Here is a 26,100-nt window from a genome sequence, read left to right as displayed (position 1 = left end):
TCACGACCGACGCCAGTCTGTTAGGCTGGGGTGCGGTCTGGAACTCCCTGAAGGCTCAGGGTATATGGTCTCGGGAAGAATCTCTTCTCCCAATAAACATTTTGGAGCTGAGAGCGATATTCAACACGCTCCAAGCATGGCCTCAACTAGCGGAGGCCAAATTCATCAGATTTCAGTCGGACAACAGCACGACTGTAGCGTACATCAATCATCAGGGAGGAACAAAGAGTTCCCTAGCGATGAAGGAAGTATCCAAGATCATCAAATGGGCGGAGGATCACTCCTGCCATCTATCTGCAATTCACATCCCAGGGGTAGACAACTGGGAGGCGGATTTTCTAACTCATCAGACTTTTCATCCGGGGGAGTGGGAACCCCACCCGGAGGTTTTTGTTCAGCTGACCCAGCTATGGGGTATTCCAGAATTGGATCTGATGGCGTCCCGTCAGAACACCAAACTTCCCCTTTACGGATCCAGATCCAGGGATCCCAAGGTGGCATTGATAGATGCATTAATAGCGCCTTGGTCATTCAGTCTAGCTTATGTCTTTCCACCGTTTCCTCTTCTCCCTCGGCTAATAGCCAGAATCAAACAGGAAGAAGGCTTCGGTAATCCTGATAGCGCCTGCGTGGCCACGCAGGACTTGGTATGCAGACCTAGTGGACATGTCATCGGTCCCACCATGGAAACTGCCATTGAGGCAGGATCTTCTAATTCAAGGTCCTTTCAAGCATCCAAATCTAGTTTCTCTGCAACTGACTGCTTGGAGATTGAACGCTTAATCCTAGCTAAGCGTGGTTTCTCTGAATCAGTTATAGACACTCTGATACAGGCCAGAAAGCCTGTCACAAGGAAAATTTACCATAAGATATGGCGGAAATATCTTAGTTGGGTGAATCCAAGGGTTACTCGTGGAGTAAGGTTAGGATTCCAAGGATACTGGCTTTTCTCCAAGAAGGATTGGAGAAAGGTCTGTCAGCTAGTTCCTTAAAGGGACAGATATCTGCTCTGTCTATTCTGTTACATAGGCGCCTGGCAGCTGTACCAGACGTTCAGGTGTTTGCACAGGCCCTTGTTAGAATCAAGCCTGTTTACAAGCCTGTGGCTCCTCCTTGGAGTCTAAATTTGGTTCTTTCAGTTCTTCAAGGGGTTCCGTTTGAACCTTTACATTCCATAGTTAAAGTTATTATCTTGGAAAGTTTTGTTTTTAGTAGCCATTTCTTCTGCTCGAAGAGTTTCTGAATTGTCTGCTTTGCAGTGTGATTCACCCTATCTGGTGTTCCAGGCAGATAAGGTTGTTTTGCGTACCAAACCTGGTTTTCTTCCAAAAGTGGTTTCTAATAAGAATATTAACCAGGAAATTATTGTTCCTTCTCTGTGTCCTAATCCAGTTTCTAGTAAGGAACGACTTTTACACAATCTTGACGTGGTTTGTGCTTTAAAATTCTATTTAAAAGCAACTAAAGATTTCAGACAAACATCATCTTTGTTTGTTGTCTATTCTGGTAAGAGGAGAGGTCAGAAAGCGACAGCTACCTCTCCTTTTGGCTGAAAGGCATCATCCGATTGGCTTATGAGACTGCTGGACAGCAGCCTCCTGAACGAATTACAGCTCATTCTACCAGAGCTGTGGCTTCCACATGGGCTTTCAAGAATGAGGCTTCTGTTGAACAGATTTGTAAGGCAGCGACTTGGTCTTCACTGCATACATTTGCCAAATTTTACAAATTCGATACTTTTGCTTCTTCGGAGGCTATTTTTGGGAGAAAGGTTTTGCAAGCAGTGGTGCCTTCCGTTTAGGTGACCTGACTTGTTCCCTCCCTTCATCCGTGTCCTATTGCTTTGGTATTGGTATCCCACAAGTAAGGATGAATCCGTGGACTGAATACACCAAGTAAGAGAAAACAGAATTTATGCTTACCTGATAAATTTCTTTCTCTTACAGTGTATTCAGTCCACGGCCCGCCCTGACATTTAAGTCAGGTTTAAATTTAATAACTACAGTCACCACTGCATCCTATGGTTCTCCTTTTTCTCCTAACCGTCGGTCGAATGACTGGGGGGGCGGAGCCTGAGGGGAGCTATATGGACAGCTTTGCTGTGTGCTCTCTTTGCCACTTCCTGTAGGGATTGAGAATATCCCACAAGTAAGGATGAATCCGTGGACTGAATACACCGTAAGAGAAAGAAATTTATCAGGTAAGCATAAATTCTGTTTTTTTGCAGGTTAAGTGTATGTTTGGAGTGTTCCTGTGACATATAACCGATCTTACCTTGCACTGTAATTTAGCCATTCTTTACCCTTTACGATCCAGCTCTCCTGATATAGCTCTGATACAGCCTTGGTTGTATTTTCTATGTTACTTTGGGTAACTTATGGTTTTATGGGTTCTTCCTTGAACCTAATGTTGGGGATGTATGTGTATACAGTAACATAACCCTACTAATGTTTGAATGCCATTGTCTGTTCTTACATGGGTTTGTTCACTATTCCTTGATTTTCTGCTTGGTGCAAAATATTTTGCATTTCCTGCTTTCTTGTAGTTCTTGGGCTGGTAATAGTGATGTGTTGGTATTCTGTTCAGTGTTAAACAGTATCATTCTTCAGCATTGTTACACCAGTTTAGTGTCAAGAACCAATGCAGCAAGCGTTTTGAACTTTTCAGTCTTTGGTATCAGTTTCTCTCACCTGCAGTGTTCTTGAGTTTTTGAGCCCCAAAATCACAGATAATAGTACTGATTATATCGCCATTTAAACTAACCTGGAATCTTTTGCAAAAATTTATGGGTGGGAAAAGTTTCTTTCTTCTTCCCACCAGAAAGAATAAGCCAAAGACTCTCAGTAAGTACTGCCTCCCATAGGACTAGATTTCCCTGTTATCACCTGGCATTGTTTTCCTTCCTAAGATAAGGGAGAGTACACGGCTTCATTCCTTACTGTTGGGAAATACAACACCTGGCCACCAGAAAGAGGCCAAGACACCCCAGCCAAAGGCTTAAATATTCCTCTCACTTGCTCATTACCCCAGTCATTCTTTGCCTTTTATCACTTTAGGAGGTGGCAGAAGATTGTCGGAAGATTCAGACTCCTGAAAAAGGTATCTGCCCTTCGAGATAGGACTGGAGTTTTAAGTAGTCATGTCAACCTCTCAGTGAGAGAGTATTGATGAAAGTTAGTCTTGAGATGCAGGGAAAGTTTTTCTGCGAAACCATCCAGACGACTGCTAACAGCTCCTACGCAATCAGTGTTGACGAGTTTTACTGCCTGCTTTCTCTCACTCAAGTCCATTTCAGGAGCGCTGCTATAAGACTGTCACACTTAAGAGGCTGTGTTTTGTTCCACAGCATGGATCCTGGAGGTAAGATCGTTTCAAGTTTTACACATAAAACGCTATAACAGGGTCACAGTGTAGCTCCTTTATACCTTGATAGGATCCAGGGTTAATATCCTCTGAAGGGGGTTTATTGAACAGTTGGGGTTAATTAATCAGTGTATTAATTATTTACTTGCTTTGTGTGATTTTTTTCCTGGGCTGATAGACTGTGTTTTTGGCTGGAACAAACACTTTTAAGTTTCACTTTCGTTTTTGAAAGTGTTGCACAGCTCCTATTACTTGCTGTACTTGTAATAACAGGTCTATGTTCATTTCCTACATTCCGGCTGAGACTTGATCCTGAGAAGAGCATTTCCTCTGTTAACTGTCTGGGTCTAGGAGGTGGTGAGTGCTCCAGCCACTGGGAGTATAAAGGTGCTGTTTTCTATAATAATAAGTTTTTGTGTCCTTCTATGGGTATAACCTGAGCTATGGAGGACTCTGAGATATTAGAAGGTATTTTGATTGAACAAATGTGAAGGGGGCGCCTACGGCTATCTGGTATAACCAGTTAATGTGATTATTAATAAGACCCTCTAAGACCAGACCTTCTGTCTCAAGGCTCATTGAAGACCTTCTGTCTTCAATGGAAATTGAACAATTAGTTCTTAGTCATAGAGGTTTATCTGACTTTATGATTAATACTGTAATACATGCTTGTAAGTCTATTTCAAGGAAAATATATCACAAGGGTTGGAAAACCTATATTTCATGTTGTTCCAATCATGGTTATTCTTGGCATTCTTTTAGAATTCCTAGAATTCTACAGTTTCTTCGGGATTGTTTGGATAAAGGTTTGACTGCCAATACTTTGAAAGGACAAATCTCTGCTCTTTCTGTTTTATTTCACAAAAAGATTGCTAATCTTCCTGATCACTGTTTCGTAACAGGCTTTGACTCCTATCAAACCTGTTAAGTCTATCTCTCCTCCTTGGAGTCTAAATTTTGTATTAAAGACTTTGCAGGTGGCTCCTTGGGCATTAAACTAATTTATTGTAAAGTGTTATTTCTCTTGGCTATCTATTTTGCTAGAAGAGTTTCTGAATTGTCTGCTCGCTTGCGAGTCTCCTTATCTGATTTTCCATCAAGATAAAGCGGGTTTCATTTACATTTTTTCCTAAAGTTGTGAATTCTAACATCAATAGGGAAATTATTGTTCCTTCCTTGTGTCCTAATCCTAAGAATACTCTTGAAAAGTCTTTACATTCTTTGGATGTCATAAGAACTTTGAAATATTATATTAAGGCTACTGAAGATTTCAGTAATCCTTCTAGTCTATTTGTTATTTTTTTCTGGTTCCAGAAAAGGTCAGAAAGCCACTGCCATTTCTTTGGCATCTTGGTTGAAACTTCACAAAGCTTTTATGGAAGCGGGGCAGTCTCCGCCTCAGAGAATAACAGCTCTTTCTACAAGATCAGCTGCCACATCTTGGTCTTCTTTGCATACATTTACTACATTTTACTATTTTGATGTTTTTGCAGCTTTTGGTAGAAAGGTTCTTCAGGCAGATGTCTGTTTGATTCTAGTGCCTATGATTTAAGTTTTTTGAATTTTTAAGAAAACTTGATCATTTTTTTGGATTTAATTTCTCAGCTGAAATAGCAGTTTTTATTTTATCCTTCCCTCCATAGTTATTTGTGGACTTCCACATCTTGGGTATTATATTCCATCAGTAACTAGCTCGTGGACTCTCACCACCTATATGTAAGAAAACATAATTTATGTAAGAACTTAACTGATAAATTAATTTCTTTCATGGTGGCGAGAATACACGAGACCCACCCATTTATTAGGGGTTATGATTTTTTTGAATAAAGCACATTATTTATCCTCTTCCTCTTTTTTATGCTTTTACTTCTTATACACTTCACTAACTTGGCTATACGTTAAACTGAGGTATGAGTGAGATGGGAGGTGTATTTATAGGCATTTCAGGTTTGGGAAACTTTGCCCCATCCTGGTAGGAATGTATATCCCATCAGTAACTATCTCATGGACTCTCGCCACCATGAAAGAAATTCATTTATCAGGTAAGTTTTTACTTAAATTATGTTTTGTTTTTAAAATTAAAGTAAACATTCCTTTTTTTCTGTGGAATAATTCTCTTTTCCCTGAGGTAATGACTTTCTTTCAGACTCTGGAAGGAATTTTCCCCATTTCTTTGCAAATAATTTCTTCTTTTGCCTGGAGGTTTTGAAAGAGCATAATTTTGAATCTCTGCATTCATTGTCTTTTAAAGTTATTTTAAAATAATTTAACTAGGCGAGTTTTAAAGCTGTGTGTATTATACAGTGTTCTTATTTGACTTATTTATTTGTATTTAGTTTAGTCTATTTTATTTTTTCTGAACTTTCTCAGATGAGATTTGATAGATCATATTGTTTTGGTTCTCAGAATAAAAAAAGGTTCTGCTACACAGAATCGATCTAGTCCAATTTCATTGTAGCTTGCAAACAATATGGATGCCAAAAAAAATCCTTCTTCTTCTTCTTCTTCTTCTTCTTCTTCTTCTTCTTCTTCTTCTTCTTCTTCTTCTTCTTCTTCTTCTTCTTCTTCTTCTTCTTCTTCTTCTTCTTCTTCTTCTTCTTCTTCTTCTTCTTCTTCTTCTTCTTCTTCTTCTTCTTCTTCTTCTTCTTCTTCTTCTTCTTCTTCTTCTTCTTCTTCTTCTTCTTCTTCTTCTTCTTCTTCTTCTTCTTCTTCTTCTTCTTCTTCTTCTTCTTCTTCTTCTTCTTCTTCTTCTTCTTCTTCTTCTTCTTCTTCTTCTTCTTCTTCTTCTTCTTCTTCTTCTTCTTCTTCTTCTTCTTCTTCTTCTTCTTCTTCTTCTTCTTCTTCTTCTTCTTCTTCTTCTTCTTCTTCTTCTTCTTCTTCTTCTTCTTCTTCTTCTTCTTCTTCTTCTTCTTCTTCTTCTTCTTCTTCTTCTTCTTCTTCTTCTTCTTCTTCTTCTTCTTCTTCTTCTTCTTCTTCTTCTTCTTCTTCTTCTTCTTCTTCTTCTTCTTCTTCTTCTTCTTCTTCTTCTTCTTCTTCTTCTTCTTCTTCTTCTTCTTCTTCTTCTTCTTCTTCTTCTTCTTCTTCTTCTTCTTCTTCTTCTTCTTCTTCTTCTTCTTCTTCTTCTTCTTCTTCTTCTTCTTCTTCTTCTTCTTCTTCTTCTTCTTCTTCTTCTTCTTCTTCTTCTTCTTCTTCTTCTTCTTCTTCTTCTTCTTCTTCTTCTTCTTCTTCTTCTTCTTCTTCTTCTTCTTCTTCTTCTTCTTCTTCTTCTTCTTCTTCTTCTTCTTCTTCTTCTTCTTCTTCTTCTTCTTCTTCTTCTTCTTCTTCTTCTTCTTCTTCTTCTTCTTCTTCTTCTTCTTCCTTTTTTTTTTTTTTTTTTTTTCTTTTGCAGTGAGTCTGAAAGCTTCCATTTCTTGGCCAGTATTTTTGGCCAGTATTTTTTGAGTCTAATGACCTTAGACTCGAGCTTAGGAAGTAGGTTTGATACTAGAAACCCTTTCTTCTATGTAATCACTTTGTGCTCTAGTTGTAATAAAGTCTTATTGGAGCAATTAATGAAACCCAACCTGTTGGTTTTCTATTATATATTCATATAGTTCTATCCGGTTACTATTTCTGTCTCTGCGTGTATCATTAAGACAGAATGTCTTGCATGTTGCACTTCTAATGTGCATGTTATGGCTTTACACCACCTACACATCTACCAGATTATAAGTGTGACAAAGTGGGAGAAAACAAGATTGGAATTAACTCATGAATCTATTGCTTCAAAGTGTCATAAGTAGTCCCACTCTGTTTTAGCTCATTTTGGTATTTCTTTTGGCAAGTCTCTTTACTAGCTTTGTGTTCTGCAACAATCCTGTTTATCCTTTGTCCAAATTGTTCCTGTTTGAAGACGTCACATAACATATAATACGCAAGTGCCAAATATTTTACTAGTGAATGAAGAAAAATAATTACCCTGTTAACTTAATGGAAGGTCCAGCCTGTGAGAATGGCAAATTCTATTATATTACAAGACTTGAAGAATCCTGAACCCAAGAGGCTTTAACTCTTAAAATGTGCCTTCTGACTTTATTACTTTATTACTTTTTAACATCCAGACCTTTGCTAGCACACTTGAGTCAGAGGCTTATTCAGGGTAGTAGATACTACTAGGTTGTATGTGTAAGTTGAGTAATTATAGAATAAAAATCAAGGAGCATAATTGTGATAAACTATCCTGGTGGAATTGCTTTTTTCACCTTGTGGGCATTTGTTAGAAAGTTGTGGTGTATACAGAAATAAAATGAGTTGAATGAGCATGGTAGTAAATACTTTTGTACACAGACATTATATAATTATATAGAAACCACAAGAGAGATTGATAAGGATTAAAGGAGATTTGACCAAAATGATGCAGCTATAGGGGGAATGAGCAAACAAATATATTGTAATTGATGGTGAACGCTAGAATTATGTTGAAGGAAATCTTAACAAAATAAGTAGTTAAACTTTCATATAGGATGTTTTTGCTACATCATGCATTTGGTTAGTTTTATGAGCATGAATTATTTTTTATTTATTTATTTTTGTAGATGAAGGTGCAGCGGCTTCTCCAGACATTGGAGATATGTCCCCAGAAGGACCTCAACCTCCCATGATACTTTTACAACAGTTACTTACTGCTGCTACTCAGCCATCTCCAGTGAAATCTATTTTTGACAAGCAGGAACTAGAGGTAACAATCACTATCTATTTACAATTCTATACTTTTTTTTTTTTACGCTTTCATCCCAGAAAATCTTACCAATTTTTTTTCAATTTACTTTTATTTATTTATTTTTTAGTTGGACTTCCTTTCAATGATAGGTTCCATGCTCTCTTAGGTTGACCACATGCTGAATTACTTGAACATGATGCAGAAAGTTTGTAAATAGCTGACTAGAAAATATCACATATATATCTCTAAAAAAGATGTTACCTCAAATTTTCCTCTGTAGCCGCATCCCACTGCAGAGGGACTTAAAACATCCAATATGGAGGCTTGTTGTGGGACTAAGGGAACTTGCAAGGCATGGGGAAGCACAGATATTTTTATTCTCAGTTTAAGGAAATTTACTATTAAATGCATTTCCTTTTAGTTTCAGTAAATGTAACAGTTTTACTTAACTTTGTTTTCATCCATGAAATGTTTAATAAGTTAAATGGCTCCTCTTTCATATGCATTACATAGTATTTGTTTTTCATTCACTGTCCCTTTATCATTCTGCTGATAAGACGGCCATTTCCTTCCATAAGGCAGGGAGTGTCCACAACTTCATTCCTTACTGTTGGGAAATAAAACACCTGGCCACCAGGAGGAGGCAAAGACACCCCAGCCAAAGGCTTAAATATCCCTCCCACTTCCCCTATCCTCCAGTCATTCTTTGCCTTTCATCACAATTGGAGGTGTCAGAGAAGTGGAGCAATCAGTGTTGATGAGTTTCACTGCTTGCTGTTACACACTCAAGTCCATGTCAGAGCGTCGCTTCAAGATTGTCACACTTGAGAGGCTGTGTCTGTTCCACAGCATGGATCCTGGAGGGTAAGACTGTTTTATATATACACTTTTGCTATACAGGGTCACAGTGTGGCACCTTAATGCCTTAATAGGATCAAGGGTTAATATCTCCTTCAGGGAGATTATTTGAACAGCTAGGGGTTATTTATAACTGCTTTAATGTGAGAGTTTTGGGGCTCAGACTGTGCTTTTGGCTTGGAACCAACAGGTTTCACTTTCGTTTTTGAGTGTTGCGCAGCTCATAATAGCTTACCGCCTTTTTCATAGCAGGGGAAGTCCTGTCTTACGCACCACGTGACAGGTTGTTGTCTTTTCATTTTCTTGCGATCCTGCTGCGGACATCACTCCTAAGGAGAGCGTTTTCACTGTTAGCTTTCTGGGTCTAGGAGGTGGTGAGTGCCCCAGCCATTGGGATTATAAAGGTGCAGTTTTTTTTTTTTTTTTAAATAAAAGCGTTTTTTTTTTGTATTTCCTTCTGTGGTTAAATACTTGGCTATGGAGGACTATGATACTGCATTAGAAGGTTCCGCTCCTTCTGTACTGATTAATAATTCCGGTTTATTTTGTGAAGCCATGGTTTGCCCGCCTGCTCAATTTTGTTCCATTTGCCTAAACACTGTTCTAAAGTCTAAGAAGAGAGACAAGCCTGCTAATACTCATAGCGCTATTAGCCCCTCTGAGTCGTCTACCTCTCAGGAATCTGTGTCCCGAGAGATTACTACCCTTTCTACACTACCCGCTCCACATGCAGTTCCCCGCGGCTCAACTAATCCTCAATCTGGAGGGGGCTTTTTTCCTGCGGACTTTACCATGCAGTTACAATTGGCGGTGTCTGCGGCCCTAAGTGCCTTAGCTCCATCTAGCAAACGTAAGAGTTTAAATATAGTTCTCCTGACCTAGAGTCATTTAAATATTTGTCGGATTTAGCTATCATCTCCCAGCTATTCAGCGGATGATTTAATTCTGTATCTTCAGAGGGTGAACTTTCTGATATGGAAACTTCAGTTTCTAAACCTCCTTCAGCGGAGGAACCCTCCTTTAGATTATAAATTTAGCATCTGTGTTTTTTATTAAAGGAGGTTCTGTCTACGCTAGAGGTTCCAGAGGCTAAACTCCCTGAGGAATCTAAGATACCTAAATTAGATAGGGTTTATGAAGACAGGTGCCAGTTAACTGTGCCAGTTAAAATGGCAAATATTATTAGTAACAAATGGGAAAGAATAGGCACTTCTATTACCCCCTCGTCTACTTTTAAAAAAAATGATTCCCCGTCCCTGACTCTCAATTGGATTTGTGGGGCTCCATCCCTAAAGTGGATGGTGCTATTTCTACACTGGCTAAACATACTACTATCCCCCTGGATGATAGTTCTTCTTTTAGAGAGCCTATGGATAAGAAAATGGATACTTTTCTGAGGAAGATGTTTCAACATACAGGGTTTTTATTTCTACCGCAGCAGCTGTAGCCACGGTTTCTGGAGCAGCTACCTACTGGTGCAACACTCTGTCTGAGCTCATTGAGGTGGAAACTCCCCTCAAGGATATTCAGGAGAGAATTAAAGCTCTGACAATTGTTAACTCCTTCATCTGTGACGTGAATATGCAGATTATTCGCCTAAATGCAAAGGCTTTTGGCTTTGTGGTCCTAGCCCGCCGGACTCTGTTTGAAGTCTTGGTCTGCGGATATGACTTCTAAATCCAGACTCCTTTCACTTCCTTTCAAGGGGAAGATTTTATTCTGTTCTGGGCTGGACTCAATTATTTCTATGGTTACCGTAGGGAAATGCGTCTTCCTACCGCAGGATAAGAAGAATAGGCCTGAGGGATGGCAATTGTCTAATTTTCTTTTACAAGATACGATGAGTCCACAGATTTCATCCTTACTTGTGGGATATCGCCTCCTGGTCAGCAGGAGGAGGCAAAGAGCACCACAGCAGAGCTGTATATATAGTTCCTCCCTTCCCTCCCACCCCAGTCATTCTCTTTGCCTGTGTTAGTGATAGGAAGAGGTAAAGTGAGGTCTTAGTTTAGATTCTTCAATCAAGAGTTTATTATTTTTAAAATGGTACCAATGTGTGCTATTTTTCTATAGGGTGTAGCCGTATTCCTTGTCAGCCTCTATAGTAGAGCTACAGGTGGCTTTAAAGCAATGGGAACTGGTGGGGTTTTATCCTCACTGTGCCTCCCATACTAGTGCTGCCCTTTGTATACTGATGGTCTTAGCAATATTAACTAAGGCCCTTTTGTGTCCACAGAGCTGCTGGAGGGAGATCCTGTGGAACTTCTCATGCTGTTGATCAGCACTGAGGTAAGTGCAGTCTTTTATTTTCTGTGACACTGGCTAACTCAAAAGGGACTGCGTACTTATGAGTTGTTGGAACAAGAGCCTTTGCAACAAGTTAAAAGGGCTGTTTCTGTAATGGTGTGTGTGAGTTGTCCAGGGGTCAACCGGCACAAGGGGGGTTACATTAGAGGTTATTATGTCCTATTGTGATCCTACGGATGGGGCTTGTATGCATCACTAGAATGCTTCTCAAGAGCTATGGTGCCTATGTGTTGGACGCTGGAAGTGTGCTTATCGGAGTCTTGCATTAGGACTCCGGTTTACGGCTGCATATTGGATTTGGTTTTAAGACTGTAGCAGGGGTTAGAGAAACGGCTTTTCATTGCTGCGCGGAGAACTTCATAGAATATGGAAGTTCTTTGCCGCGCAGTGTTTAGCCGCACAGACTGTCATTACATCCGGCTGCTGGATCAGACTTAGCACACGCCGTGACCGCATGGTTATTAGTGAACACGAGCGGTCTTAGGCGTTTTGTCACAGTACTCCGGTTCCTTTGTCAAGTGTGGTCGGAAGACCGTGGGGGCAGGTAGGCACCTCAGCAGAGCTGTTGAGGCGAGGTGCTGAAATAAAGCTTATACAGAGTGCTTAGATTGTTAACCCTTTCAGGCTCTGACATTGTTAATACATGTTTACCTTTTTAAAGGCACAGTAGTTGCCCAGGTTTAAAATAATCTGTGCTGCTATTTCTATGTTAATTAGCTATAAATTAAGTACTATATTTTTCAGACCAAATTGCTTCTTGCTTTCTATTATGTTTGGATGCCACTGTGGAACCCCCTGCTCCTTTTTGTCCCTCATGTATTGAGAGGGCCTTGCATTTTAGAGACAAGATTGTTTTTGACAAATCTTTAACTAAGTTGAATGCTTCTCAAGAGTCTACAGATGAGATGCAGAGCACTTTCTGATGCGTTAGCTAATTTGCCCATATCGCACGGCAAGCGTTCAAGACAGGACAACTATGTAGTAAATTCTGCGATCATGGACATACCCACCCGGGGTTCTGAGTTGGAGATTACTGCGGTACTTTCAGAAGGGGAACTGTCTGACTCATGGAGTACCTTACCTCTGACTGACTCTGACATAGTTTCTTTCAGGTTTAAACTTGAGCACCTCCGTTTATTACTGAGGGAGGTGTTGGTTACTCTGGATAATTGTGACTCAGAGAAATTGAGTAAGTTGGACAGATATTTGGAAGTCCCATCTTATTCAGATGTCTTTCCAGTCCCGAAAAGGACTTCAGAGATTATTGCAAAAGAATGGGAGAGACCAGGTATTCCCTTCTCTCCTCCAGTTTTTAAAAAAAAATGTATCCTATAGCCGACGCTATTAGATTCTTGGCAGACGGTCCCTAAAGTTGAGGGTGCTGTTTCTACTATGGCCAAGCATACTACTATTCCTATTGAGGATAGTTGTGCGTTTAAGGACCCTATGGATAAGAAAATGGAGGGTCTCCTTAAGAAGATTTACGTTCATCACTCCTTAAGAAGATTTACGTTCATCAGGGATTCCTGTTAAAACCTGCGGCTTGCATTGTCACAGTCACCACTTAGGCCACTTATTGGTTTGATTCTCTGGAAGAGTCTCTTAAGACTGAGACTCCTTTTGGAAGAGATACAGGTTCGGATTAAAGCTCTTAAATTAGCTCATTTGTTTATTACGGATGCTTCCCTGCAGATTACTAAATTGGCGGCTAAGAGTTCGGGCTTTGCCATCTTAGCATGCAGAGCTTTATGGTTAAAATCCTGGTCTGCGGATGTGTCGTCCAAATCTAAGCTTTTGGCTATTCCTTACAAGGGGAAGACCCTGTTCGGGCTTGTCTTGAAGGAGATCATTTCTGACATAACGGGAGACAAGGGTCATCTCCTCCCTCAGGATAAAAAGTCCAAACAGAGAGGGCGACAGAGTAATTTTCGTTCCTTTCGAAATTTCAAGGGTGTTCCCTCTTCCTCTTCCGCTAAACAGGAAGGGAATTATTCACAAACCAAGTCCACTTAGAGACCCAACCAGTCTTGGAGCAATCCAAGAAGCCAGCTGCTGCTACCAAATCAGCATGAAGGGTCGGCCCCCGATCCGGGACCGGATCTTGTGGGGGGGGGGGCAGACTCTCTCTTTTCGTCCAGGCCTGGATAAGAGATGTTCAGGATCCCTGGACACTGGAAATTGTGTCTCAGGGATATCAGTTGGAGTTCAGAAACTCTTCCCCCAGGGGAAGGTTTCTTCTTTCAAGATTATCTGCAAACCAGATAAAAAGAGAGGCGTTCTTAGGTTGTGTAGGAGCCCTTGCTTCCATGGGAGTAATATGTCCCGTTCCAATACAGGAACAGGGTCAGGGGTTTTATTCAAATCTCTTTGTAGTTCCCAAAAAAGAGCGAACGTTCCGACCTATTCTAGACCTCAAAAGTCTAAACAAGTTTCTCAGAGTTCCATCCTTCAAGATGGAAACTATTCGTACCATTCTTCCATTGATCCAGGAGGGTCAATTTATGACTACCGTGGATCTAAAGGATGCATATCTTCATGTTCCTATCCACAAAGATCACAAGTTTCTCCGGTTTGCCTTTCTGGACAAACATTTTCAGTTCGTGGCTCTTCCTTTCGGTCTGGCCACGGCGCCCAGAATTTTCACAAATGTTCTGGGGTCTCTGCTGGCGGTTCTCAGACTGCAGGGTATTGCAGTGGTGCCTTAGCTGGATGATATTCTGATCCAGTCGTCGTCTTATCAGCTAACAAAGTCTCATACCGACATTGTTCTGTCCTTCCTAAGGACTCACGGGTGGAAAGTGAATCTGGAAAAGAGTTCGCTAGTTCCACAGACAAGGGTTCCTTTCTTGGGAACTTTAATCGACTCTCTATCCATGAAGATCTTTTTGACGGAAGTCAGAAAGTTAAAGATTCTGAATACATGCCGAACCCTTCAGTCCAATCCTCGGCCGTCAGTGGCTCAGTGCATGGAGGCAATTGGGTTGATGGTAGCGGCAATGGACATCATTCCGTTTTCTCGTTTTCATCTCAGACCTCTGCAACTGAGCATGCTCAGACAGTGGAATGGAGATTATACAAATTTGTCTCCTCAAATAGATCTAGATCAGGAGACAAGGGACTCTCTTCTATGGTGGTTGTCGCTGGATCATCTGTCGCAGGGGACATGCTTCCGCAGACCCTCATGGGTGATAGTGACAATGGACGCCAGTCTGATAGGATGGGGAGCAGTCTGGAACTCCCTGAGAGCTCAGGGGGTATGGACTCAATCGGAGTCTCTACTTCCCATCAATATCCTAGAGTTGAGAGCAATATTCAATGCGCTTCAGGCTTGGCCTCAGTTGGCTACGTCCAAATTCATCAGATTCCAGTCGGACAACATTACGACTGTAGCCTACGTCAATCATCAGGGAGGAACAAGGAGTTCCTTAGCAATGACAGAAGTAGCCAAGATAATTCAGTGGGCGGAGGCTCACTCTTGTTATCTGTCTGCAATCCACATCCCAGGTGTGGAAAACTGAGAAGCGGATTTTCTGAGCAGACAGACTTTTCATCCGGGGGAATGGGAACTCCATCCGGAGGTATTTGCCAACCTGATTCTCAGATGGGGCAGGCCGGAGTTGGATCTTATGGCATCTCATCAGAATGCCAAGCTTCCGAGATACGGGTTCAGGTCCAAGGATCCCCAGGCCGAGCTGATAGATCCCTTGGCAGTGCCTTGGTCGTTCAGCCTAGCTTATGTGTTCCCTCAATTTTCTCTCCTTCCCCGGGTGATTGCTCGAGTCAAACAAGAGAGGGCATCGGTGATCCTCATCGCTCCTGCGTGGCCTCGCAGGACTTGGTATGCCGATCTGGTGGGCATGTCATCTCAGCCACCATGGAAGTTTCCATTGAGGAAGGACCTTCTCATTCAGGGACCCTTCCATCATCCAAATCTAGTTTCTCTGCAGCCAACTGCTTGGAGATTGAACGCTTGATTTTATCTAAGCGCAGGTTCTCTAATTCGGTCATTGATACCTTGATTCAGGCATGTAAGCCTGTTACTAGAAAGATTTACCATAAGATATGGTGTAAATCTCTTTATTGGTGCGAATCCAAGGGCAACTCATGGAGTAGGGTTAGGATTCCCAGGATTTTGTCTTTTCTCCAAGAAGGATTGGAGAAAGGGTTATCAGCAAGTTCCTTAAAGGGACAGATTTCTGCTTTGTCTATTTTGTTACACAAGCGTCTGGCTGATGTTCCAGATGTTCAATCTTTTTGTCAGGCTCTGACTAGAATCAGGCCTGTGTTTAGACCAATTGCTCCTCCATGGAGTTTGAATTTAGTTCTTAATGTTCTTCAAGGGGTTCAAGGGGAAAGTTTTATTTTTGGTTGCTATTTCTTCTGCTCGCAGAGTTTCGGAGCTTTCGGCATTACAATGTGATTCTCCTTATCTTATTTTCCATTCTGATAAGGTGGTGTTACGTACCAAATCTGGATTCCTTCCTAAGGTTGTTTCTAATAAAAATATTAATCAGGAAATTGTTGTTCCTTCCTTGTGTCCTAATCCTTCTTCTAAGAAGGAGCGGCTGTTACATAATTTGGACGTGGTCCGTGCTTTAAAGTTTTATTTACAGGCAACTAAGGATTTTCGTCAATCGTCTTCCTTGTTTGTGTTTTCTGGGAAGCATAGAGGTCAGAAAGCTACGGCTACCTCTTTCATTGTGGCTGAAGAGTATCATCCGTTTTGCATATGAGACTGCTGGACAGCAGCCTCCTGAACGAATAACGGCTCATTCCACTAGAGCTGTGGCTTCCTCATGGGCGCATTCAAAAATGATGCTTCTGTTGAACAGATTTGCAAAGCTGCAACTTGGTCGTTTCTTCACACTTTTTCCAAATTTTACAAATTCGATACTTTTGCCTCTTCTGGGGCTGTTTTTGGGAGGAAAGTTCTTCAAGCAGTGGTGCCTTCCATTTAGGTTCCCTGTCTTGTCCCTCCCGTTTCATCCGTGTACTATAGCTTTGGTATTGTATGCCACAAGTAAGGATGAAATCCGTGGACTCATTGTATCTTGTAAAAGAAAAGGAAATTTATTCTTACCTGATAAATTTGTTTCTTTTACGATACGATGAGTCCACAACCCACCCTGTTTTTTTCGAGACAGGTCTTTATTTTTGTTTAACTTCAGTCTCCTCTGCACCTTGGCTTTTCCTTTCTCTTCCTAACTTCGGTCGAATGACTAGAGTGGTAGGGAAGTAAGGAGCTATATATACAGCTCTGCTGTGGTGCTCTTTGCCTCCTCCTGCTGACCAGGAGGCGATATCCCACAAGTAAGGATGAAATCCGTGAACTCATCGTATCGTAAAAGAAACAAATTAGGTAAGAATAAATTTCCTTTTTGTTCCTTTTGTTCTGACAAATTACGACGACAGCAATCCTCATCCAAGTCCGAGCAGCCCAAGAGTACTTGGAAGCTGGCTCAGTCCTGGAATAATTGCAAACAGACTAAGAAGCCCATCGAGAACATATCGGCATGAACGGGTGGCCCCCAATCCGGGATCAGATCGAGTAGGGGGCATACTGTCTTTTTTTTCAGACGCATGGTTCCAGGAAGTACAGGATCCTTTGGTACTGGAGGTTGTATCTCAGAGATACCGGATAGGATTCAAATCTCATCCGCCCAGGGGCAGATTTCTATTCTCTAGACTGTCTACAAGACCAGAAAAGAGGACTGCCTTTTTAGGTTGTGTACGGGATCTCCCCTGTCTAGGAGTAATTGTCCCAGTACCTACAGCAGAAAGAGGTTTGGGGTTTTATTCAAACCTTTTCGTGGTTTCAAAAAAGGAGGGAACTTTTCATCCAATTCTGGACTTAAAGTGCCTAAACAGGTTTCTGAGTGTTTCCTCTTTCAAGATGGCGACAATACGGTCAATACTTCCACTGGTTCAGGAAGAACAGTTTATGACCACTATAGACCTGAAGGCTGCATACCTTCATGTTCCGATACACAGGGAACATTTTCAGTTTCTGAGGTTTGCCTTTCTGGAACAGCACTTCCAGTCCATAGCTCTTCCGTTTGGCCTAGCTACTGCTCCAAGGATATTTTCATAGGTTCTGGGGCTCCTTTAGCCGTTGCCAGAACATGAGGTATTGCAGTAGCGCCTTACCTGGACAATATCTTGGTAGAAGCACCATCTTTTTGTCTAGCGAAAGAACATTAGGAGTCCCTTCTCAGTCTTCTTCGATCATATGGATGGACGATAAATTTGGAAAAGAGTTCTCTTACTCCAAGTACAAGGGTGAATTTCTTGGGGACAATAATAGATTCCATATCCATGAGAATATTTCTTTCATATAATTGGCAAGAGTCCATGAGCTAGTGACATATGGGATATACAATCCTATCAGGAGGGGCAAAGTTTCCCAAACCTCAAAATGCCTATAAATACACCCCTCACCACACCCACAATTCAGTTTTTACAAACTTTGCCTCCTATGGAGGTGGTGAAGTAAGTTTGTGCTAAGATTTCTACTTTGATATGCGCTTCTCAGCATTGTTGAAGCCCGATTCCTCTCAGAGTACAGCGAATGTCAGAGGGACGTGAAGGGAGTATCACTTATTTGAATACGATGATTTCCCTAACGGGGGTCTATTTCGTAGGTTCTCTGTTATCGGTCGTAGAGATTCATCTCCTACCTCCCTTTTCAGATCGACAATATACTCTCAATTTACCATTACCTCTACTAATAACCGTTTTAGTACTGGTTTGGCTATCTGCTATATGTGGATGGGTGTCTTTTGGCAAGTATGTTTTCATTACTTAAGACACTCTCAGCTATGGTTTGGCACTTTATGCATTTATATAAAGTTCTAAATATATGTATTGTACTTATATTTGCCATGAGTCAGGATCATGTATTTCCTTCTGCAGACTGTCGGTTTCATATTTGGGAATGTAAACATTTTTAAGAAATTTATTTCTTACCTGGGGTTTAGTCTTTTTTTTTCAATTGACTACTTCTTGCAATTGCGGGTATTAGGCCCGAGGGTGCGTCAAATGCTAAACTTTATTGCGTCCTCCTTGGTGCGAAAAAATTTTTGCCGCAAAAAAAGTATGTTTATGACGCAACTTCGTCATTTCCGGCGTCATATGCAACGCCGAGACCTTTCACACGGCGGCGTCATTAGTGATGCAAGTGTATCATTTCCGATCATTTTTGGCGCCAAAAAAGAGTTTACGTTACGTTGTGCGTCATACTTGGCGCCAAACTTTTTTCATTATTTCAATACCCCTTGTTTGTTTGCCTCTTGCTTTTTGCTTTCAGAGGCCTATGCTATTGCCTTTTTCCCATTCCTGAAACTCATATAAGGAAATAGATAATTTTGCTTTATATGTTGTTTTTTTCTCTTACATTGTGCAAGATGTCCCAATCTGATCCTGCCTCAGAAGTTTCTGCTGAACTATTGCTGCCTGACATCGGTTCTACCAAAGCTAAGTGCATTTGTTGTAAAATTGTAGAAATTATTCCACCGAATGTCATTTGTAATAGTTGTCATGATAAACTTTTATAAGCAGATAGTGTTTCCATCAGTAATAGTACATTGCCAGTTGCAGTTCCTTCAACTTCTAATGTGCATGATATACCTGTACATTTTAAAGAATTTGTTTCTGATTCTATTATGAAGGCTTTGTCTGCATTTCCACCTTCTAATAAACGTAAAAGGTCTTTTAAAACTTCTCATTTAGCTGATGAAATTTCAAATGACCAACAACATAATAATTCATCCTCTTCTGATGAGGATCTATCTGAAACAGAAGATTCTTCCTCAGACATTGACACTGACAAATCTACTTATTTATTTAAAATAGAGTATATGAGTTCTTTATTAAAAGAAGTGTTAATTACTTTGGATATTGAGGTAAGCAGTCCTAATGATGTTCAGTCTAATAAATGTTTAAATGCTGTTTTTAAACCTCCTGTGGTTTCCCCAGGGGTTTTTCTCATTCCTGAGGCTATTTCTGATATGATTTCTAGGGAATGGAATAAGCCAGTTACTTCTTTTATTCCTTCTTCAAGGTTTAAAAAATAGTATCCTTTACCAGCAAAATCTATAGAGTTTTGGGAAAAAATCCCCAAAGTTGATGGGGCTATTTCTACTTTTGCTAAACGTACCACTATTCCTATGGAAGATAGCACTTCCTTTAAGGATCCTTTAGATAGGAAGCTTGAATCTTATCTAAGAAAGGCCTATTTATATTCAGGTCATATTCTCAGACCTGCTATTTCTTTGGCTGATGTTGCGGCTGCATCAACTTTCTGGTTGCAAAATTTAGCACAACACGAATTGGATTCTGACGATATCTAGCGTTGTTCGCTTACTATCAAAATTTATGTTAGATCCATGTCTTTAGCTGTATTAGCTAGAAGAGCTTTGTGGCTTAAATCTTGGAATGCTGATATGACATCTAAATCTAGATTACTATCTCTTTCTTTCCAAGGTAATAATTTATTTGGTTCTCAGTTGGATTCTATTATTTCAACTATCACTGGGGGAAAAGGAGTTTTTTTGCCTCAGGATAAAAAACCTAAGGGTAAATCTAAGGCTTCTAACCATTTTCGTTCCTTTCGTCAGAATAAGGAACAAAAACTCAATCCTCCCCCCAAAGAATCTGCTTCTAATTGGAAACCTTCCTCAAATTGGAATAAATCCAAGCCATTTAGGAAACCAAAGTCATCCCCTAAATCCGCATGAAGGTGCGGCCCTCATGCCAGCTCAGCTGGTAGGGGGCAGATTAAGGTTTTTCAAGGATTTTTGGATAAATTCTGTCCAAAATCATTGGATTCAGAGCATTGTCTCTCAAGGGTATCGAATAGGATTCAGAGTAAGACCTCCTGTGAGAAGATTTTTTTTTCTCGCGCATCCCTGTAAATCCAGTAAAAGCTCAGGCTTTTCTGAAGTGTGTTTCAGACCTGGAGTCTTTAGGGGTAATCATGCCAGTTCCTCCTCAGGAACAACGTTTGGGGTTTTATTCAAACCTATTCATTGTACCAAAGAAAGAAAATTTATTCAGACCAGTTCTGGATCTAAAAATTTTGAATCGTTATGTAAGAGTACCAACTTTCAAGATGGTGACTATAAGGACTATTCTGCCTTTTTGTTCAGCGAGGACATTATATGTCCACAATAGACTTGCAGGATGCATACCTTCATATTCCGATTCATCCAGAACACTATCAGTTTCTGAGATTCTCTTTTCTAGACAAGCATTAGCTATTTGTTGCTCTTCCATTTGGCCTAGCAACAGCTCCAAGAATCTTTTCAAAGGTTCTGGGTGCCCTACTATCTGTAATCAGAGAACAGGGTATTGCGGTGTTTCCTTATTTGGACGATATCTTGGTACTAGCTCAGTCTTTACATATTGCAGAATCTCACACGAATCAACTAGTGTTGTTTCTTCGGAAACATGGTTGGAGGATCAATTTACCAAAAAGTTTCTTGATTCCTCAGACAAGGGTCACCTTTTTAGGCTTCCAGATAGATTCAGTGTCCATGACTATATCCCAGGTGTAGACAATTGGGAGGCGGATTATCTCAGCCGCCAGACTTTACATCCAGGGGAGTGGTCTCTCCATCCAGATGTGTTTTCTCATATTGTTCAGATGTGGGGTCTTCCAGAGATAGATCTCATGGCCTCTCATCTAAACAAGAAACTTTCCAGATACCTGTCCAGGTCCAGGGATGTTCAGGCGGAAGCAGTGGATGCGCTGACACTTCCTTGGTGTTATCATCCTGCTTACATCTTAGTTCTCCTTCCAAGAGTGATCTCCAAAATCATCATGGAACAGTCTTTTGTGTTGCTGGTGGCTCCAGCATGGCCACACCGGTTTTGGTATGCGGATCTGGTTCGGATGTCCAGTTGCCCGCCTTGGCCACTTCCAAAAAAAAAAAAAAAAATTGCCAGAATTTTATCTTTTCTCCAGGATGGACTGGAGAAGGCTCTATCTGCTAGTTCCCTGAAGAGACAGATATTGGCCCTGTCGGTGTTACTGTACAAGAGATTGGCTGAGCTTCCGGATGTGGAGTCCTTTCTAAGGCTCAGATTAGGGTCATTCCTGTGTTTAGATCTGGGGCTCCGCCATGGAGCCTCAATCTTGTTTGTCGTGTTTTGCAGCAGGCTTCATTTGAGCCTATGCATACTGTTGACATTAAATTGTTATCTTGGAAGGTTCTTTTTTTTTTGGCTATTGCCTTTGCGCACAGAGTTTCTGAGATTTCTGCATTGCAATGTGACTCCCTTATCTTGTTTTCCATGCTGATAAGGCAGTTTTGCTTAATAAATTAGGGTTGCTCCCTAAGATGGTGTCGGATCGTAACATAAATCAATTTATTGTTGTTCTTTCTTTGTGTCCTAATCCTTCAGCAAAGGAATGCTTGCTTCACAATCTAGATGTGGTTCATGCCTTGAAGTTCTATCTTCAGGCTACTAAGGAATTCAGACAATTTTCCTCTTTGTCCTCTTTATGGGGAAGTGTAAGGGGCAGAAGACTACTACGATTTCCCTATCTTTCTGGTTGAGGAGTGTCATCCGCTTAGCTTATGAGACAGCAGGGCAACAGCCTCCTGAGAGGATAGCGGCTCATTCCACTAGAGAAATGGCTTCCTCCTGGGCTTTTAAGAACGAAGGCTCTATGGATCAGATTTGTAAGGCGGCTAGCTAGTCCTCCTTACACACTTTTTCAAAATTTTACAAGTTTGATGTGTTTGCTTCGACTGAAGCAGCTTTCGGGCGAAAAATTTTGCATACTGTGGTGCCCTCAGAATAGGGTCCGCCTCCTTTTTGTTCCCTCCCGTTATTCTTTCAGTGTCTTCTGGAGCTTGGGTATAGTTTTCACAACAGTAAGGAATGAAGTCTTGGACTCTGCCTTATGGAAGGAAAACATAATTTATGCTTACCAGATAAATTCCTTTCCTTCCTGGTAGGGAGAGTTCCCGATCCCACCCGTAATTTATTTTTTGTTGGGCGGCTCCCTTTTTATATTTCTTCTGGTGCCTTTATACCCTGATGTTTCTCCTACTTTTCCTTGCTCCCTCTGGAGAATGACTGGGGGAAGTAGGTGGGATATTTAAGCCTTTCTTTGGCTGTTTTTTTTTTTTTTTTTTGCCTCCTCCTGTTGGCCACGTGTTGTATTTCCCAACTGTCAGGAATGAAGTCGTGGACTCCAGGAAGGAAATTGATTTTATCTGCTAAGCATAAATTATGTTTTTTTTATCTGGCAATGCATTTCCAATAAAATTGATTTCTCCCTGCCCCTATAGTTATCAAAGAGAATTTGCTGATTTTTTTATTTCACTATTAGTGAAATAAACAAATTACTGTAATAAACATATTTTCTTCATAAATGGATAGTCCACAGCTGCATTTATTAATTTTGGAAAATAAGAACCTGGCCACCAGGAGGAGGCAAAGACACCCCAGCCAAAGGATTAAATACTCCTCCCACTTCCCTCATCCCCCAGTCATTTTTTGCTTTTCGTCTCAGGAGGTTGGCAGAGAAGTGTCAGAAGTTTTGTTTTCGTCTCCTTATTTGTTCCTGCGAACTCACATGAAAAATACAGGGTCTCAGTGGGACTCATTTAGTATCTTGGAATCAAGGGTTAATATCTCCTGAGGGGGATTATTGAACAGAGTTTTTTTAATCATGTTTGTTATGTGATTCAATCTGCTTATGTATAGTGTTAACTGGACTCATGGCTTTTTGGAACATAACGGTCTTTTAAAGTGACGCGATCTTACGGTTGGGCACGCTTTTTTGGACTGTACGGTTCACCTTGTGACCAGGCGTGTTTACGCATTCCTGACTGTGTGGCGACGGAGAATTCTAGTCCGCTGGTGTCTGGTTCATAGGAGGGGGTGAATGCCACAGCCATTGTGAGTGTCAGGTGCCGTTTTAATTTTTTTATATATAGTCCATTTTTTGGTATCCTTTATCCAGTTATGGAGGATGCTGATGTTGAGATTGTTCAACTTTCTGATTCAGTTTCTTCGTCCTGTGACAAATGCGAATTGGCCCCATTGACTCAGGTCAGTCAGTTATGTTCTTTAGGCCGTCCTAGAGCGCCTTGTTCCTCAGGGATTTAAGGGACTGCAGAGCAATCCGCCTCGGGGGGACCCTGTCCTCCGGGAGGCGAGTTGCCTACCGCTTCATACTACTACTACACATGCGGGTAACCCAGGTTATGCGTTTCCCTCCTCGGAGGGTGGATTGCTCCCCCTGGAGGTTGTGGCACGTTTTATTTGCGATTGTGCTTGTGCCCAATTGCCCCAGGTCTTTCGGCCATTGGAGGGCATGTTCATTTCCCTGCGGGTATAACTGTTCCTGAGTGTTGGTCCTTTCATTATAAGCTGGCTCGCCTTTATGTTTTACTCGGACACGTTTTTGAGCTGTTTGGGGACCCTATATCCTTCTCGGTTCTAGGACTCCTCAGTCTCCTCCTTAGAATGGCTCACCTCGTTAGACATGGGGGGATGAAGTAATCTCCTTTAAGTCTTGTTATCGAGATCCTTCCCAGTTTTGTTGGAAGAACAGGGTTTCCGTTGGCTAAAAGGAAACCTTTTTTGTTTAAATATTCTCATTGTTGTGATATTAATTATTCAGTAGTGAAATAAAATCATATGTGTATAATGTCCCTTTACAAGGATATACAGAGAAGTGCTTAGGTTAATCAAAGATTATGTGAATGTGACTACAGATGTTTCCCATCTCTGAATATAATCTCAAAGGAAGTGAAAATGTTGTACTAATTTATAAGTTTAGTTTATAATTTGTTTTGTTTATTTGTTTTGTTTTGTTTATTTAATATTTCAATTTCTAGGACTATGAAACCCCCAAAAAATATTTTGTGATTCAGACAGAACATAAGATTTAAAAAAGTTTCCAATTTACTTCTGTCATCAAATTTGCTTCGTTCCCATTGTATTCCCATTTGGTGCTCTTGACAATGAACATGGTTCTTGGAAAACAGCTGCCATATAGTGCTCCAGCCACACGCTTGCTCCTGAGCTTACATCCCTGCTTTTTAACAAAAGATTTTAATAGAACAAAGAGAATTTGATAATAAATGTAAATTATAAAGTTGTGGAAAATGACATGCTCTATCTGAATCATGAAAGAAAAGGTTTGGATTTGATGTCCCTTTTAACGTGCAGAACACACACACACATAACTCCTTGACTCCTCTTAAATTCCACTCCCACCCATCATGCAACCTACCTCAACTTCAATGAAAACAAAACAAAAAGGAAGAGGGTATATTATGGTGACAGCAGAGGGGCCTTTTAGAACACACTCATTTATAGAGGTGCTATGTTTTCTAATTGGGGTTTCTTAATGTTTGAAAAAACGTCTCCTCATTTAACGCTGATACCTGTTTGTTAAACTAATGAATTTGTCTCTTTTCTTTTAGGCAGCAGCTTTGGCAGTCTGTCAGTATTTGGCGGTGGAGTCAACACATCCTTCTACCCCTCTCTTTGAGGATTTTTGTAGTTCCAGTGAGGTCCAGTCCCCAGTCACCGTGCAACATATCAGACTGCCTAAAATGAAGAAACGCAAACCGTCCCCAATTCCCCCAGCCCCTATAGTAGTCCAGCTCATGGAAATGGGTTTTCAGAGGAAAAACATTGAATTTGCTCTTAAATCTCTCTCAGGAGCTTCTGGCACTGCATCGAGTTCCCCAGGTAAATTTGCTTCACAAATCGGGCATTTGTTTTAAATTTGTTTTTCACTTTGATAATTTTTGTTATGTCAGAATATTTGTTCACATGGTTGTTCAGTGTAGTAATTATTTCTTTGAATTTACACTCTAGCGGACTATTTTTACATCCAATGTGTATGTGTTCCTTTTATGTTCTTAGTAACTTTTTTATATGTACTTGCTGTTTGATAATGTCTTTTAAGCATAAATTAAGTTTGATATTGATTACCCCTTTTGTTCATAATCTAAACTTAATTAGTCTGATGTGCTTTACTGTTATTGGTTTTGCTATACACTAACAGAAATTCTATCATCTGGTCCCACATTAAATCAATCATGCCCCACTGTGGCTTGCTACTGTCACAGTATATGCGATTCCACTAGTGTTGTTTTGTACAAGATTAAAGCCTTCTTTAGTTTTTGCTTGTGACAATATCCAGAAGTGTATTGGGAGCTTGTTTTTCTTGTGTCTATTTGAAAATCCAGTTTTGAAACTCTGTACATTTCTTCTTAATATAGTTAACTCTCTTAAAATGTTGTGGCAAGTCTGTGTGTGGGAGGGGTAAATACAGAAAGGGGATCTAACTTTAAATGAAATATTTTTTATTGCTCACACTCCTCCAACAATAGCAGCAGGAAAAGTACATACATTTGATCACAGATAAACATCTAACTATTGAGTACAACTGTTCTTTTACATAGAGAGATGTCCCTCTGGAGTACCTTTTGTTTCAGAAAAGTTCTCCTTATATCAAGGTCCCACAAAGTCTATATTCAGAACTATTTTAAGGATTGAGAAAAAGTTTACTCCAGATTTGCTGCCACCCAATTGACCTCATGTATTTTCCACAGTCTACTTTGCATCTTCGGGAGGGAATGTTTGTTTTTAACATAAGGTCCCCCATACATTTTCTTTCTCCAACATTGGTGTGTCCGGTCCACGGCGTCATCCTTACTTGTGGGAATATCTCTTCCCCAACAGGAAATGGCAAAGAGTCCCAGCAAAGCTGGCCATATAGTCCCTCCTAGGCTCCGCCCACCCCAGCCATTCTCTTTGCCGTTGCACAGGCAACATCTCCACGGAGATGGTTAAGAGTATGTGGTGTTTAGTTGTAGTTTTTTATTCTACTATCAAGA

At 40.7% G+C, this 26,100-nt stretch overlaps 1 protein-coding gene across 4 annotated transcripts in view; it reads left to right on the top strand.

Moving 5' to 3' along the window:
• Positions 1 to 26,100, top strand: part of HERC2 (HECT and RLD domain containing E3 ubiquitin protein ligase 2) — a 733,063-nt gene that overhangs the window by 341,588 nt on the left and 365,375 nt on the right. For all 4 annotated transcript variants that reach the window (XM_053707729.1, XM_053707727.1, XM_053707730.1 and 1 more), the window contains exons 45-46: positions 7,938 to 8,080; positions 24,676 to 24,946. In XM_053707729.1, the coding sequence (XP_053563704.1) occupies positions 7,938 to 8,080; positions 24,676 to 24,946 (414 nt within the window). The remainder of the gene's footprint in view (positions 1 to 7,937; positions 8,081 to 24,675; positions 24,947 to 26,100) is intronic.

The sequence above is a fragment of the Bombina bombina genome, chromosome 3, assembly GCF_027579735.1.
Source record: "Bombina bombina isolate aBomBom1 chromosome 3, aBomBom1.pri, whole genome shotgun sequence".
Taxonomy (NCBI): domain Eukaryota; kingdom Metazoa; phylum Chordata; class Amphibia; order Anura; family Bombinatoridae; genus Bombina; species Bombina bombina.
The sequence above is the reverse complement of the archived record's forward strand: the minus strand, read 5'-3'. Positions and strand labels throughout refer to the sequence as shown.